The sequence below is a fragment of the Aythya marila genome (assembly GCF_965140915.1).
Source record: "Aythya marila genome assembly, chromosome: 2".
Taxonomy (NCBI): Eukaryota; Metazoa; Chordata; class Aves; order Anseriformes; family Anatidae; genus Aythya; species Aythya marila.
This window is the reverse complement of record NC_139043.1, coordinates 147,710,003-147,727,959: the sequence shown is the minus strand read 5'-3', so window position 1 is coordinate 147,727,959 and position 17,957 is coordinate 147,710,003. Positions and strand designations below refer to the sequence as shown.

The 17,957-nt window shown below is 38.9% G+C and overlaps 1 protein-coding gene across 3 annotated transcripts in view; it reads left to right on the top strand.

Annotated features, from left to right (window-relative positions):
- The window catches only part of CYRIB (CYFIP related Rac1 interactor B), a 91,456-nt gene extending 77,150 nt beyond the window's left edge, over positions 1-14,306 (top strand). For all 3 annotated transcript variants that reach the window (XM_082753159.1, XM_082753160.1, XM_082753161.1), the window contains 9 exons: positions 3,306-3,427; positions 5,003-5,108; positions 5,788-5,924; positions 6,526-6,603; positions 6,702-6,818; positions 7,918-7,997; positions 9,075-9,201; positions 10,085-10,155; positions 13,419-14,306. In XM_082753159.1, coding sequence (XP_082609285.1) covers positions 3,306-3,427; positions 5,003-5,108; positions 5,788-5,924; positions 6,526-6,603; positions 6,702-6,818; positions 7,918-7,997; positions 9,075-9,201; positions 10,085-10,155; positions 13,419-13,482 — 902 coding nt within the window. In that variant the 3' untranslated portion in view covers positions 13,483-14,306. The remainder of the gene's footprint in view (positions 1-3,305; positions 3,428-5,002; positions 5,109-5,787; positions 5,925-6,525; positions 6,604-6,701; positions 6,819-7,917; positions 7,998-9,074; positions 9,202-10,084; positions 10,156-13,418) is intronic.
- Positions 14,307-17,957: the final 3,651 nt, after the last annotated feature.

Sequence of the window (17,957 nt, the reverse complement as noted above, 5' to 3'; positions counted from 1 at the left end):
GGTGGCTTTTGTCCCAGCCAATTTTAGATGACTTCTTTCCTGGGAAAAATACCAGTTTAAATAGCATTTGCTGTGCAGCATAAAATTTTAACCCTGATTTTATGTCCCTTCACTAGTCTTTAGGATAGCTAGGTATGTTTTTTAAATAATCACTAGATATGTGTGTTTCCAGCATGCAATATGTTGTCATACTTTCATAGCTTTTTATTCACATAACAGCATCTATGTTCTTTCAGGTCTACTCTTTTGTCTTTGTTATCATGTGAGCCTTCTGAACCCTCAATGTGTATTGCATTTAGTGCAGTAATGGTCTGATTAGATCTAAAAATCATTTAAAGAACTCCCCTTTTGCTTGAAGGACCTCAGTCTTTACTTATTTATTTTAATATTGGATTAGAAGTGGAAAGCTGTCATGAATGAGCAGGGGCTGGCTCCCTTGGCAACTATATCAAACCTGCCAATTTATTCTTCTCATGGACAGTATTGCAAGGGAAAAGCCAAACCTTGTCCTGAAGTTGTAACAGGACCTTAGTTGTGTAAGGGGAAAGAGGGAATCCCTGAAATTTCCTTCCTCATCCTGCTGTTTGGATACCTGGCATTGCTGGCTGCTCTTCCTCAGTTGCCAAACCGATTTCCAGCTTGCTTTCCTGCTCCGTGCCCTAGGTGGTGAGGGAAACAAGTTCAAGTCCGAATGAAAGTCCTATAGCTGAAGTTCTCAGACACATACTGGTATCTGGGAATGCTACCTCTGTTTATTTGAGCTTCCAGCAGTGCTTGGAAAGACAAACCTTTCCCTCTTCACCTTTCCCTCTTCCCACCTTGGGCTTCTCAGGATGCAGCACGCCAGGGAGCAAAGAAGTCAATTGCTCTGAGCCAGCCTGCTCTGCAGTTTGAAGTTTTTCTACATTGTCTCACTTTAACCCATCTTAATCCATTCTAAATTCTTTTACATTCACTTCACAATCCCTTTAGGTTTACTTCTTAAATTTGAGCTGTTTTCTCAATAAAAATGTAATGCTTCATTGCATGTCTAGGCCAGGAGGAATTGCAGGTGGATGAGGAACTTAGCTGGGACAAAGCAAGCTATAGGTTTTGTCTGTCGAAGGTGCACCAAAATAAAATACATACCAAAAGAAATAATCCAGTGCCTACTGGACTTTAAAATGGGTATATTTAGAAGTTTGCTATAATAACAACAAAAAACCCCCTCCTCCCCCCACAACAAATTAACCTAAAACAATGGCTTATGCCTTCCAGGAACATTTTAGGGAACTAAAATACAGCTGGTGGACTTGTGGAGATGAAGATTTTCATGACCACATGAAAATCATCTCCCAGATCCAAATCGTTTCTGAACGTGGAAGGTCACAGTACCACATCTGTGCTGCTTGTCTGGGGGTTTTGAAATGAGGAGTTGCTCTCATGGGCCCTTCTGCTGGGCAGACCCCCCGACCCCAGTGTAGGAAAACAAACTGTCCTTAGAAGAGAGCGTGAAGAAAAAGTACGATGAAAAATTAAACAGGCAGGAGGGGTGCTCAGCGTGAGACAATCCAAGTGGCAAGTCTTGATTGCATTATTTAACAGCACAATCTGGAACGCTACGGAGCTTCACGTCTTAGTCTGTATTTCACTATAGCATTTCATGTCTGCGCATGAACCGCTGCCAGTCAACTGGTGCTTACCTGTCTGCTCTTTTTCCCTCATTTTTTTTTGTCTTCATTTCTTACAGCAGTCTTCAGCAGCTTTCAAAATTACAAATGACCTTTGTGATGATCTGAAACGCATTGGCCACTTTTACTCGATGCCTAATCGATGTGGTGCTCTTAGACATTTTATTTCTTTAAAGGAGTGACCTGTTCTATTTCATCCACAATAATTCTTGGTGGTTATCAAAATAGCACAGGAAAATTGTTGCAGAGTCTGTATAAGCATATTTACTAATAATGCCTCCTTTATTTTTCTCTGCAATGAACCATAAAAATAAGTATTATGCACAAATTACAGCAAAATCCAGACAAGCAATGCATGTGAAACTTTTGTTTTCTCCCAATGCACACTCTGCTTTATGTCTTTTTCTAGTGTGTAACACTGCAATATTGTGATTTTTCCATTTAAATGTCCCTAACTTCCATCATCATTAGTGGGAGTTGTGCATGTGGGTCATGGAAAAAGCACTTCCATTTAAAAAAGATATTTTCCAGTCTCTTTAAACAGCACAAGATTATGAGGATATATTGTCCATAGATAGCTTTTGTTTATCCCTGGAAAAAAAAGAAAAAAAAAAAAAGGGATTTATTGTTAATCCCCTGACTTCCAACATGGGATATCCTGAATTAAAGTACCCTAATATTTATTTATTTAGTATCATATTTTTCCTATTTAAACAGATGAGAATCTCGTTTGTAATAAGTGACACTAACAGTAATTTTTTTTTATATCAGTCTAAGAGGAACTAACCTTATAGCTTCCATCAGAAATTTAAAAGAAAAATTGATCTTGTGTCAGGTAAGCCAGGTCTCAGAGATTTGTACCAAGAGATTTTGTTAAAATGTTAGAGCCTTGGTTTTCTCAAAACTTACTTCCTATTGAATGACATTTCTTTAAACACGTGTAACTTTCTGAAATGATCAAATCTGCTTTTGGAAAGTTTTTAGTTCGTTATTGAAAAAAAAAAAAAAAAAAGGAGACAACATATATCCTTAAATGAAAAGGATTTTAAAAAAAAAAAAAGAACATGTTTACATTAGATCTTTTTGTTCTCAAGTCTAGTTTTGCAATTAGTGCAATAGAGAATGTTTTGTGAATTAAATAGATTAAAAAGTAAAAGATACAGCTGCTTTCCAACCAGCCACAGAGGAGGCAGGAAAATAACCTGATGCAGTGTTTCCAGATAACAGTAGAAATTGAATGCCTCCTGCTAAGGTTAGCATATGTGCAGTGAACGTGTTTTTTGAGTACTTAACCAAGTCCTATCCACTGAGTTTGTAGCGCAGGTGAGGGTTTGCCCAATGTGAGGACTGGTTACCTTGATATAAAGGCAACCTGCCAGGATTTCTTTTCCTAACCTAATTGTAAATAAGTCAGAATAGATTCCAGGTAGATTTTGGGGGTGCTAAATTAATGTAAAAGACCACTACAGTAAATGCAATTACTCTTGGAGTTCCTCATACATTGTTATAGCTCTTCAGAGAACAAAAATTCTTAATGAGTTGATACATGAAGAATTTGTCCGTAGCTGATGGTTTACCTTTTGAATTTCGTAATGTTGTTACATATATATGTATGTAATATGTTCTACTGTTTAGATGCCCAACCTACAGAATCTGAAAAGGAAATTTATAATCAGGTGAATGTAGTGTTAAAGGATGCAGAAGGAATACTGGAAGACTTGCAGTCATATAGAGGAGCTGGCCATGAAATACGAGAGGTGAGCCAGAGCGTTACGATTGTGCACAGCCTGTGATTGTTCGTTGATCCTAACAGTACCACTGGATGTAACTTTGCTTGCAGGAGCTGTCTTGGCAGAGCATGTTGTCTCTTAAAATTGCTGTCATGAATTCCCTCTCTGGAATGTTCCTTTTTTTACAGCAAAACGGATGTCACTTTTTTCAGTAATATTAACGCACTTGTGTAATAGTGAAAGATTCTCTTCAAATGTTTTGTGGAATTGTTGCTGTTACTTTTTTTTTTATATTACCACATAAGCTCTTCTTGAGTTAGTGTCTGATCTGAGAAGATTATGGTATGACTACAAGACAATATTCAGTAATGTCAACATCTTTTTGTGTGCTAATTGAAGAAGTCTGTGTGGGAATCCTAGCACACGAGACCTTTCCAATGCCTTTTAACTGGCTTTTATTTACTACAGTAGGAGTTTGGAATGGGAGCAAAGTTTCTGTACAGCATGTCACTGTTTTTCTTTTATCTTCAGTAGAGAGTGGAATAAATGCTCCTAAAATGAGGAGGTACTTGCTATATCGTAGTCAAAGAAATCCTAGCAGACAAAAGCCTGCTAATTTGACATAAATTTGATAACTTATAGCTATTCATCTTTCATAAGTAACATGATGTTTTTATTCCCTCTCTGAAGTCGTAAGTTAGGTTTGGGAAGGGTAATTGTGCCACACAAAACCCGCAGAAGGGGAGTTGGTTCATTTATCCTTCAAGAAAGGAGCTTGTTCAAGGAGAGGCTGTAGGATCTGACACCAAAGCCTGCAGCTCCCTTGTGGAAAGGAGAGAGAGACATCTACCTGAGAGGAGGTAGACAAGGCCTGGAGTAAGCTTTTAGGGCCCAGAGAGGAGTGTGTTGAAACATGTAGCCCAGAGTTGACTGAAAACGTGACTTTTGGAATCACAGACTTGACTGTAAAGATTGAACAGGAGAGTTATGAGCACTTCTATTTGTTTTCTTAGTAATTTTCAAAGTGCTAGTTTCTGTCTTAAAAATGTGGGGAGGTTGAATTTACAGTAAGCTTCCAAGCCAAAAGCCTTAAAGATAAGGTCTATGCATTTATGCTTTAAAGCTCTGGCATGCTCCACGTCTTTAAGTTGCTGATTATACCTAAATGTTCCTACTGTAATACTTAGCCTGAATTTCACAGTGAATATGTGGTTTTTCACAATTTCAGAAACTGGTGATAGATATTAACATTACAAAGAGTCTTTGATCACTGAACTGCTTAGTTTGCAGATAACCCAATGAAGTTACTGATTCTAATTAACTAGATACATATAAGTTTTCATACTCTGAGTAGCTTTATTTTTAACGATTTCATTATGATTTTTTGGTATTTGTTTCCTGGTATCCTGGATACTTATTTTCAACAGAAATATTTAGATCCTTTTGGAACAGTCTTGGGTTAGTGCATGCACTTGTCTCTTTACCAAGAACTTCTCGGTAGAATTCTAAATAAGTAGTTCTTCAGACAATCACCTTACAGAGAATTTTCAATAAAGTCTCAGATATCTTTAATTTAAGCATACTTTTTCTTTCTAATTTAAGGCAATACAGCATCCCAACGATGAGAAGCTGCAAGAGAAGGCATGGGGCGCAGTTGTTCCACTAGTAGGCAAACTAAAAAAATTCTATGAATTTTCTCAAAGACTAGGTAAGATGAACTGGCTTTTTGTCTTCATTTGGTACACTTGACATATAGAGACATGGATCATATCCAGGTCAACCACTTGTTACTAGATAAAAGCTCTTACTGTATAGATTCCTTCCATGCACTGGATTGGATTTTATTATATATGTGTACCACCTTTTGTGTGTGAAAGCAAACATATTTTAGTGGATACCTGAGAGGAGAAAATGGGAGTATAATTGCCATCTTCTTTCCCTACCCCTTTATTAACTCTGAGGAGCACTAACCAGCTGGTAGGCTAATGCATTGAGTTTGAGTTTATCTTAAAAACAAACAAAATGTAGCTTCTGCTGATAGGTATATGCCTTGAATTTCATGCTATCTTCTTGTAAAGTCTACAGTCTGCTAACACAGACTGCTGAAATATATTTTACACGTTGCAGACAGGGCTTGGACAAAACTTTTAAAACTTTTTAAAGTTTTCATTGCTGTCATAGTGCTGATTAAACTTAGTTTTTATAGTGGTTTATAAGTAAATATGGTAACAGTGGCACATAGAAACAATTCATCAATCCTGCTTATTATTAATTGCCATGTGTCTTGGCAGATGGGTATTTTAAGTGTAGTGTGCAGAATTCTAGTGAATACAGAAACAAGGTGCAGGTGCAGATGTATATTGCAAAACATTCTTCTCTGATTTAAGAGGCGGGATTGCGAGGTCTGTTGGGAGCCCTGACAAGCACTCCATATTCACCAACACAACACCTGGAGCGAGAGCAGGCTCTTGCTAAGCAGTTTGCAGAAATTCTTCACTTCACACTCCGGTTTGATGAGCTTAAGGTAAGAACTTGACATGATTTTGTAAGTGCAAATGTTTAGAAGAAGAAAATAGTCTGCTTGCTGAAGGAGTTTGTCTTGAGTTCTGTTCTAGAATAGATCGTGTATTAGATGCTCAAATACCTGCTATGTATGGCTAGTTCACACATCCTATGGTTAGATTTAACTGGAACACAGAAGAAATATATTAGCTTTAGGCACTCGTTACATTTTGGTACATATTAATCATGTTTCTTAAGCTGAATTTGGCAGATCTCTTGGGATAATGCTGCCGCTGCTTCTTCTATATGCACATCCAATTGTTCAGCTATTTTATTACTAATGTGCAAGGAACTAAGCTGAGATGACATTAATATACTGGTCTAATTCAAGTCACATTTCCAGAACTTTTTTCAACCTACTAATCTCAAACTCCTATTAGAAGACCAATTGCTTTTCATGTTCTCATTAGGTCTTGCTGTGAGAATCTCTGTTGCAACATCACAGGACTTTACTTCAGAAGGCTGAATGTTTCTTGATCTCAGTATTAAGTTTTATGAAAACTTGTCTTTATATCTTTCTTGAGATGTTTGGAACAACTTTTTTTTCTTCCATATCTATGTAGATGACAAATCCTGCTATACAGAATGACTTCAGCTACTATAGAAGAACTCTGAGCCGTATGAGGATTAACAATGTCCCAGTAGGTAACCCTTAGATGAGATGAGATTTACCTTTATACTATCACCTATTTTTTCCGTATAAAGAACAACTGAACTCTTCTTTCCTTCTGTTTTATAGGCAGAAGGAGAAAATGAAGTAAATAATGAGTTGGCAAACAGAATGTCTTTATTTTACGCTGAAGCAACACCAATGTTGAAAACCTTAAGTGATGCTACAACAAAATTTGTGTCAGAGGTAAGAATATAAATTTACGGTCGGATGGTGTACTTCAAAACCATGCAGGGACAGACATTGCTTTAGAAACACAAAGCTTTTACTAGGCTTAATCTGTCATCCAGGAACAAAACTTGCTTTTTGGGTCCTCAGGAAACATGAAGCGTCTTTCTCAGATGCTGTAGGAATTAGGGTCCCTATGGATTATTATTATTATTTTTTTTTTTTAATAAATAAAATAAATGACAACACTCCCAGTGAAAGCTTTTCTCCAGGAGGAAGGTGAGGGAGGTAAGTATGTCACCTATGCTTTGGTGGTTTCTTGGATCAGAAACTAAAATTTTGAGGGAAGCAGCTTGTTTTTTTTGCGTGTGCTTGAAATAGGGAAGGGAATTGCAATGTTGCTTCCTTTTCTCCTTCCCAAAGCACCTTTGTGCTTGACTATATAATGTTAAGTATGCTTACGTTATTGGGGAAGGAGAGAGGAGACAGAACTGAACAAGTATTCCAAGATCATAATCCATCCTTTTTCCTTCTTATCTAAATATCAGTGATAGACTCTTGTCACTACAAGTATTGTGATTGTCTTCTGATAATTATACGAGGAATTTTGTCCTAAATGGGAAGAATACACACCATTTAATAACTTGTTCATTCAGCTTTACACTTGAAATGCCTTGAAAAATTGCATCTCATTTTACATTTCTTTGACTGAAATGTTCACCTGAAACAATTTTAAGTCTTACTGTTCCAGCACATGCACATGTTTTACTACAGAAATTTCTGTATTACTTTTTCTGTAATTTCTGTAATACTTCTTAGATTTTTGTTTAAACTCACCAAAAGTCAATGGTGTGTGATAGTTCTACAAGCAATGGTGTGTGATAGTTCTACCTATAAAAATAGGCTTCAGTAGTGTAGACTACGCTCTATGGGTTGCTAATTTTTAAAGTAATGTTTAAAAACAAACAAAAATGCAACAGTACCTAACTTACCTTAGCTGTATTCATGTTTTTAATTGCTCTGTGTTTCTGTGCCAGCAGATTACTGATTTGATTTAGGTTTTGTAGTATAATCTTTCACAGTAGTTGAATTGGAAACTGTTTATCTTTCTCTGCAGAATAAAAATTTACCAATAGAGAATACTACGGATTGTTTAAGCACCATGGCCAGTGTGTGCAGGGTCATGCTGGAAACCCCGTGAGTACAATAAGTGCTTGTATAGTATATGAATTACATCCATTTTTTTTAAGACATGATGCATAAGAAAAAACATAATTTGGGTAATTAAGAATTGTTTTCTTTTTACCAACTTAGTTTCATGTCAAGGGTAACAACTAACTTGTTTCATTTTGCTGGCCATGCGAATCACGTCTATTTTTCAGAACATATTAATATTTTAAAATAGATTGGCTTTGAAAGCTAGGCAACCTCTTGTTATTTTTTATAAAAGGCTCTCTCATATATAATTCAGGAAAATTTGAGCATGATTGCCTGGGGCCTTCTGGAAGAGAGGTTGTGGGCAGTGCTTTGGATGGTACCTTCTTGGAAGTTGGACTGACTAGTGACTAACAAAATTAGTGTCCCTTTCTGGGGAATTCATGAGACAAGTTTAAGCATGAAGTCAGTCTATTGTCTGCTATAAATTGGAGAGGCTCTGGGAGTATGAACAGAAAGTCAAACTATGCTTTGTGTTTCTTCTGAGATCTAGTTTCCCATTGATAAAACTACTCAGAGGAGGTATGATGTCTTACTTTTTTCAGACCAAATATCACAATTTTGTTTTGAAGCCTATTAGAAGCTTCAAACACTTATATTATTACCATGCCTAAGAATGATTTGACCTGTTCAAGAAAGTGGTTAAGCATTGTTCATTAGGCTTGCATTCCCCCACCCTCCTTTTCTGAGTCAGAATTTTGTGTTGCTTGTATATTAGAGGGTGCAGGGAAAAAGGATAGGATGCACTCAAAGCAAAGTCAGTGTGTTCTGTTTTAATCTTTTTTTTTTTTTTTTCCTGGGGAGTTGAGGGAAAGTGTGGAATATTGTAGCAGCAAGGCACTATTTTAAGTTTGAGAATCTTCAACTTCCAGTTAACACTTTCTAAGCAGTGATCTGACTTTTGTAGTCATATTGTTGAAAGGAAAAAGGAGAATTCTCAAAACTGTATTTTTCTCTGAGGATATACAGCAGGATTTCTCTTTAATCTTTTTTAGGTCATTACTAGTAGCTATCTCTTGTCTTGTTTGATAGATAATGCTCTGTATTTTTCAATTGCAGTGAATATAGAAGCAGGTTTACAAACGAGGAAACAGTATCATTCTGTCTGAGGGTAATGGTGGGTGTCATCATACTCTATGACCATGTGCATCCGGTGGGCGCTTTTGCCAAAACTTCAAAAATTGATGTAAGTTTATTGTTACTGAATAATCTTTTGAATATTTAAGCTGCTGTAGGCTTTCTTTCTTCCCTCCAGGTTTTACTAACAGATCACAGAGTGGTTTGGGTTGGAAGGGACCTTAAAGGTCATCCAATTCCAACCCCCTGCCATGGGCAGGGGCAAATGGGCAGATGTACCTTTCAGATTGATAGTAAAAGGATGGTGTTAACTGTCAGCAAAACATAAATGTAAGTAGTGAGAAATACAAAACAGGCCTTCAGATACATATTGGTTATCGTCAAGTCATGAAAAATCCAACGGAGTTCAGGTAGCGTCTTGAAATACACTGAACAGTCGTGTTGAAAGGTACAAATCAGAATGACTGAAAATAACAGTAGCATCTGGTTTGTTCCTCACTTTCTTGTAAAATGCTAGCTTCGTTGTCCACTAGTCTTCAGGTCTAAAGGTCTAACTTTCTGCTTTTGTTATATAGTAAAAGTCTGTGGAATGCATGCTGTTAACATATGCTGCTTAGTGATTGTTTCAAATAGGCTATTCTCTGATTGTATTAGCTACAGATTTTGTCATTATTTCACTGGCTGAATGGCGTTCTCAATGGATCTATTGTAAGGAGCTGTAAACAATCTTTGCTTTTCTTAATATTGATACAGCAGAGCGTGATATCAAAGTTGTGTAAAGATAAAACAGATTTGAATTTAGCTGAGCCATTCTGTTGTAGGAAAACGTAATACTGAAAGCTTAATTCTTTTCCAATATCAAGAAAGCGTATCTATGCTGCTGCAATTTCTAAATAAGTTTTTTTTTTTTTTTACTGACAAGCAATATAAAATACTTTTGTAAACTTAAAAGGTATTCATATAAAAATGTTTAATTTTTTTTTAACTTCTAGATGAAAGGATGCATCAAAGTTCTTAAAGACCAGCCTCCTAACAGTGTAGAAGGTCTTCTAAATGCTCTCAGGTACTCTTTTATTTGAAATATTTTTCTGTGGATTTTCAGAAGTTGTCTATTGTCTTTCCTTCAGCCATGAGGTGTTCATTCAGTGTTACATGAAAAAAGTGAATGTAGTTATTTCAGACTTCTTTTCCAGTGTGTCTGGAGGTGTGGACATGTGAAGAAACAGTGTTTAAAAAGCTAGGTTGCATGTTTGTTCATTCTAAGATATCTTTCTGCATACTTCAACTGCACGCAGTATAAGATTGAGTGTAGAGGTAAATGTGACAGAGTGGCTTTTGGTCAACAGTGTTACTACCTTCAGGTATGAAGTACAATACATACTGGAAACTAACTGATCATATCTACTGACTGAGCTTCCAAACATGCAAGTGAGCAGCTGCAGTAGGTGCACTGTGACTTCTGCCAGCATCCTAAAAAAAAATGGCTGGATTGGTTTGTATTGGCTATATCCTCAGCTGTGTGTGATTTGACAGTGTCTTAAGTGTTTTATGTATTATTGGTAGAGTATGAGTAATACAATTTTTGTTTTGCTAATAGTTCAAGACATATAAGGCAGATATTTCCTAGGTACCCAGCAAAAACTTGTTCCTCTGTCACAAAGTATTTGTAGCGAGGTATTTCACAGAATCACAGAATGGATGAAGTTGGAAGGGACTTCAGAAAATCTAGTCCATCCCCTCTCGCGAGTAGGATCACCTAGAGCACATTGCGCAGGATGGCATGCAGGTTTTGAACATCTCCACAGAAGGAGACTTCACAACCTCTCCGGGCAACCTGTTCCAGGGCTCTGTCACCCTCCCAGTAAAAAAGCAGGAGAGTCAATGTCTCTGCTGTAGAATATACAAGACGAGAAGTCACCACATAAATTGGAGAGAGAAAGAATGAGTAATTCTTTGAAATTGAAACTGCAAATTGGGTCACAACGCCGTATCTCTAGTCAGTAACCTGTTCTTCATGTTGGTGTCCAGCATCAGAGGTTTGGCAAGAAATGCTGAACCATGATGGGCAGGTGAAGGCTTTGCTCTTGTCCTTACTTGAAAAATTACCATATTTCATTGCTAATCGTTAACCAAAACTGGGTATGGTTATCCATGCATTCACTTCATTTGAAGTGTGGAAGCTTTAATTTGTCTTTCTCTTAGTTTTGTAGTGGGTAGTTTTGATTTTTCTTATCAGTAGTGAAACTCCTTTAAATTTGTTTTCGTTTTTCCTTGTGTTAAGATGTGGTGAGAAGTGAAATGATGTGGTGGCATAGATGGTTTCACTTTGAAAGTTTTTTCAGATTATTAAAGAAAAAAATGGGTTTGGTTTGAGACTTGAGTGTTTCCGTACCTGTGTTGTTACTTATCTCTGAATCTCTTGTGATCAGTATAAACACAGGTTTATAGAGAGAAAGCGCTATATTAAAACTTCTTTTCTGATTAGTAAAGTACGCAGAAAGTGTAGTTCACATCTTCACTCCATTGTGTATTTTGTTGTTAAGGAGTGTGAATTTTGTCATGCTGACATTTTGCCACACTAACACAATTCATACTTAAATATTTTAATGATATTAGTATTTCATACATTTGACTCATTTGGGTAAGATATTTAAATTATATATATACTTTTTTTAATCACATTTGGAATTATCAGAAAGAGATGCAGAGGTGAGTTGTGATGTGTGTGCAAGGTGGAAGCAGGTTCAAGATGTTATGAGAAATTAAGTCAACTTGAGTCTTTTTGATTCTGGAGGAGTGTTGGAAGCTTTCTTGTTTTCTCAAGAGATAAATAATGTGTCTTAAAAGTGATAAGGATTTTGGAGGGAGATCAGCTGTTCAGAATTAATTTCATAGAAATATTTTAATTGTGTTCAGTTCGTTGTGGGTAGACTTCTGGTGGGAGTCTACTATAGCCCACCTGGCCAGGATGATGACTGATGAATTATCCTTTAAGGAACTCAGAGAGACTTCTAGAACAGCTGCCCTTGTGCTTATGGGGGACTTCAACCTCCTAAATGTCAACTATGAATGTTACAAAACTGGAGACAAACAGGCCCATGAGATTCTTGAAGTGCCTTGATGGTGATTTCTTGGTACAGGTACTAAGAGAGCTGACTAGGAAAAGTGCTCTCCTAGACCTGTTGCTTGTAAATGGAGAGGGTCTTGTGGGTGAAGTGGTGGCGAGAGATGGCCACCTTGGCTGTAGTGACCATGAAGTAGTCGAATTTAAAATCTTTGGCAATAGAAAAAAAAACTGTCACCAAAACTTAAGCCCTCGACTGGGGGAGAGCAGAATTCAGACTAGTTAGTGAGGTCCCCTGGGAAACTGTTTTAAAAGACATTGGGATTCATTGATGCTGGTCAGTTGTTTTTTTTTTAAGTACCACCTCCTAGAAGTGCAGGAGCAGGCACTACCAAAATGTCAGAAGTCAAGCAGGAAGGGCAGAAAGCCTGCCTGGCTCAGCAGGGATCTTCTGCTAGAGCTTAGGCAGAAAATGAAAGTGTATGGTCTCTGGAAGCAAGGTCAAGTGACATGGGAGGACTATATGGATGATGCTTGCCTTGTAGGGAGAGATTTTGTGTGGCCAAGAGTCATGAGTTGAAGCTGACCAGAAGTGTGAGGGACAATAAAAAGGCCTTTTGAAGTATGTTAACAGGAAAATGAGGACCAGAGCAAAGGCTGGTCTGATACTTGTTGAGGACAGTCACCTAACAAACAGGGACATGGACAAAGCAGAGATTTTTAATGCATATGTATATATAAAATATACATATATAATATGCATATTATACCCTTTGGGTTTAGGAGCACAGTTTCTTAGCTAAACAGGAAATTAGGCTAAAAAGTGGTTAAATCCATTGTCATTAAGGAATCTATAAATGGTTTAGTCAATGAAAATGTGGAAGAAAAATCTCTGCAACCATGTCTTATTTGAAGATATTGCTGTGGACAGAGAGCTCAGAGCTGGTGCTAGTGTTCATGATTGGTTACCACAACTGCTCATATGAGTTTACTGCTACAAACTGGTATATGACCATATGAGCCAACATCTAGCTGAAGGTTTTTCTTTAATTCCTCTTGTTGCAAGGCTCTTGGGGTATAGTTTCGATAACAAATTTCTGAATGTTCAATCTGTGTGCTTGGGGTAACCATGGAGTGGGTGATCAGTGGTCGAGGGGCTTACTGTGACCTAACAAACATAATTTCTTCAATTATGGCTCAACCTATCTGTACCATAATAGCATCTAAACTCTTCTAAACTTGGCTTTTATTTCTATGTTTAGGTACACAACAAAGCATTTGAATGATGAGACTACCTCCAAGCAAATTAAATCCATGTTGCAATAACAAATACCTGGAATTCGCACCTGCTGTAGACAGACAGTATTCTGCAATGACTGAGATGCACAGATTTTTTTTTAGTGATTGCAACTACTATCTCGTTCATTCTTGCTTTTTTTTTTTTTTTCTTCTCTCTTCCTGTTTACCCTTTTTTTTTTATCACTTTCTTGTTCTTAAGTAAGCTCAGACTTCTTTTCTGTGCCAAATCAATGAAATTATCAATTCTGGAAAGTATTTCTACTTTTCAGAATAGCCATCCTAAGTGGCAGCTAATTATGCGTTGCATTTGGATTTCTCTGTACTGGGGAAAGATTTGTGACTTGAACTAAATATTTTTAAACTTGTGGTTTTTTCTTTTTTTGAAAAACTAATATTTAATATTGCTTCTTCTGCATGGCAAGACTGCCTACTTCTGCTATTTAAAAATCCCTTGATGACTTCATTTTCTATTGCAGCTTATTTTCATGTGCAACCATGAGGAAACTAAAAGCAGATTTGTTTAAATTAACTGTGTTTGTACAAAATGGTACCCAACACAAAAGTTTTTTTAAATGAGTAAAAACTGTTTTGTTTAAAAGTTACGTTTGCATTTTGACTCATTTTTGTAAGGATGTATGTTGTATGTTTAACCTTTAATAACTAACGTTAAACTGTGGTGTGTGCGTAGCAAAATTACGTATGCATGTTCATGTCAAATGATTGGCTGTGGATAAGATAATAAAATCAGCTTTCATTTTTCTAAGTGTGGTTTGATTTACCAGTATTTTGAGTGAGATGTCTTCGTGCTCTTTGGATTTTTACAAAAAAATAAATTTATAAATTTTATATAGTGAAAACTCTGCTGTTTCATTACCAGTTACCGCTAGAGTCTAGTACGCTGATTTAAACCTAGCGTGGGGCAGGGTTCCTGCTCTCTGCACTGCGTTGATTCCTTGTCCCCAGAAATACTGCACAGGGCTTGAGGAGACCTGGGGGAAGAACACTGTCCATTTTGTACAGGTCCCAGTGGATGTTGCTGAAGAACCCGCACCATCACTACCTCTGGTGGCTTGCACAGCCATCAGGAATGACGTCCCAGCTCAGGCTGCCGGTTTGGCTCTTTCCATTCCAGTGGTGGGGAGATCAACTTCCCTCTCCGTGTATACCGGTGTAAACTTTTGTAGAGCTAGATGATCTGAACAGTGTGTAAAATCTGAGTTCTCTTAGCACAGTAAATAATGGTATCTGGTTGTTGGCTAGTGTTTTACAGGAACAAAGTTAAGCTATGGTGAAAAAAATCAAGTTTTTTGGGGAGGGGAAGAATTGAAGGGGAAAACAAGAAATAATTGCTGTAAAGAAACCTGGAAGATTTATTTTGCATTAGTCAGCAAACATTTAATGCACCTGACACGTCTCTGCTGTGATTATACCTGAAACAAGCTGTCAGCATCCTGGAAAGGAGGAAAGGAGACTTTAAAATTGTAGGCAAGCAAGAACACACTCAGCTTCATTTGCTGGGCAGCTGATGTAACTTTCCATGGCTACAGATGGAAAATACCAGTGTGACTGTACTAGGCTTCTTGTGGGCACACTTATGCATCAAGAAAGATTCTCCGTTTATTAACTTTTATTTTTTTCTGTCAAGGATGCTTAGCAGAGGTCCCTGCTGAAGAGAAGGCAAGCCATGTGCTGTGCTATGGAGAGGAATAAAATTTTCTTAGAACTGGTACTTCTCCCATGTCTTTTTGTCAGTGTCACACTTGAATCTAGTTGAGAAGGGACAAAACTTTTTTGATTAAAAAAAGAAAAAAAAAACACAACCAACTTTCCTAGGATTGTATGGATATTAAAATCTGTATGCAACCAACAATTCTGCGTGTATATGAAATGGTAACCATCATCCTGAGTTCATTGCCTTTAGAGAAAAAAGGAAGTTTCACCTCAGCCTTGCTATAGAAAATAGGTATTAAATAATCATGTCATAGTTGTCCTGTCACATGTTAAGGCATTTTAAAGGAACTGTATTTTCCAGAGAACAGGTTTTAAGCATTGCTTAGGTATAGGGCAGTCTTTATTTTTGGTCTCATTAAAGAACACTTGAAATAGTAAATCCAGATTGAGTCCCATTTTCGAAGGACTAGCAACATAGACTTCTTTTTTGTTTGTCTGCCTCAATGGCTATGGATTAAACAATCCAGAATTTCTTACATCAACTGTTGTGGTCAGATCTTTGCTGCTGCCTGCTGCTATCGTAGTTCCCAGCCATGGTGGTTGTGGACAGAGAATAATTGGTGTTTTCCTTTTTCCCTCCAGCATTTGTGTTCCGCAGTTTCTCTGCGTATGCAGCTGGACAAGGAGATTAGAGCTGTGTGCCCTTCCTTTGGCTGGCCTGCAGCTCTCAGCTTCTCTGCTTGGGAGCTTTCCAAGGGAAAAGCATAGACCTTGGTGCATGGGGCATCAGCTGTTCATGTTTCTGACCTGGAACTGCTGGGTGTTTGCTACTGGAGCTTTGTTGCCTCTTCCTTGCAAAACCACTCCTTAATCTTCTCCCTTTGTTTTAGTTCTTCTGCTGTCTATGGTGGTGGACAGGAGCAGCTGCTGGGCACAGTACTAGTTCTTGGTTGCTGAACAGCTTCTCTGCTTTATGTAGGTTTGGAGGAAGAAGGGGAATTGCTCGCTCCTGCCTTTGGATGGCACCAGCCTGGCTTGAGCATGGAGTCTGAGAGTGCTGGGCAGGGTGGCACTTGGTGGTTTAAATCAATGCTCTGCTCCATCAGCCATCCTGCCTTGGATCCTAAAATTTCCCATATAAAATACCCAAATGATGGAAATGTCTGTCCTAAAAAACTATCCTTTCCACTCTACCTTCTACTTCTAAACCGCATCAGATTTCACTTTGCCAGAAATGCAGCCGATTCCCTGGGCTGCTCGACACGTGAACATGCAAGGCTGCAGTGAGTCCTGAGGCCAGCTTGGTCCCAGTGGTGCAGTGCAGGTCATCCTTTTATCAAGGCTGGAACAGATTCAGAGGGAGAGCTCCTGAACCTTGCTGGTGGGCTTGGTGTGTTCATCGTGACCCAACTCCCATCTGTGCCATAGGTGTAAGCAATTACCAAGGAATCTTTTATGAAGGAGCACTGAGTTTGTAGCTAACTATGGTATTTCAAAACCATCTGTGTTTTAATGGCCCAAAGCTTTTTTCACTCTTTTTCCTGATGTGCTGCCCCAGTGTAAGGTCTGCTTATTGGTTAATGGCTGGAGCTCTCCAGCTGGGGTTAGCAAGGTAAGGAGTAAGGCAATCATAAAATGGCTTGGGGTGGAAGGGATCTCAAATATCAACAACTTCCAACCCCCTGCCATGGGCAGGGACACCTCCCCCCAGACCAGGTTGCCCAAAGCCCCGTCCAGCCTGGCCTTGAACACCTCAAGGGGTGGGGCATCCACAGCTTTCTGGGCAACCTATTCCAGTGTCTCACCACCTTCACAGTGAAGAATTCCTTCCTTATATCCAATCTAAATTTACCCTTTTTAAGTTTAAAGCCATTTCCCCTTGTCCTGTCTCTTCACAGGACAAGGGTCTGGAGCTCCTGGGGCCACTGTCTCCTGCAGCCTCTCCAGCACTGCCGTGCTGCTTCACAGTTACACCTCCACACAAAACCTTTATTTTCTTTTTGGTAACAGCTGGAAAAACAAAGCATTCATTAACATACATGGAAAAGCTTTGGTGCTGTTTTATCACGCACATGTGGCTATGATTGGGAGTGGCTGAGGAAGGTGCAGTTGTCTTCTCCTCCAGAGCAGGCTGCTAGAAACTACCATGGTCTGCTCCTCGCCACAGGCTCTTGCCCTGGGGATATATGTACTCTGCTCACACCTGAGTAGAGGGCCCTGTCGTGCCTGATGATCAAGGTGGGGAGTTACAAGAAGCTGGTGACCAGTGGTGGTGGAGTGGGACATCAGGGAGCTGTGCCTGGCTCCTGCCGTGGGGTTCCTCATTAGCTGGTGGCACATCTTTGAGAGCAAAGTCTCCACAGGTGACCTGCACAGGTCTCTCTGCATGCTCTCCCCTTCCTCGCCATCTGGTGCAAATCACCAATCTGCAGAGGCGTGGAGAGCTCCTGCTGCAGGTGCCACTTGCAGTATGACCTTTAAGGCTTGGGGTTTTCCTGCAGGTAGCTACATACTCCATGAACTGTCTGGGGCAGAGAGAAGAACAGGTGAGCTCTGTAGTCCTGGGAGTCCGAGACAGCTGCAGGTCACAGCTGGCCTGATCCATGGCCCATCTTTCCCTTGGATGCAGGCAAGGAAGAGGCTGAGCTGCTTATTTCATCCCAGCTCCCCGTCCTCCCTCACTGCATCTGTTCACACGAGCCCATTGTGTCAAACCTTGGCCAAATGACTGGCTGGTGTCCAGGCTTGGGAAAGGAGGCCAGGTGCTCATCCAGCTCATCCCATGCCGCTGGGATTGAGCCCATCATGTTAAGGGGCACAGGAGACAAGCG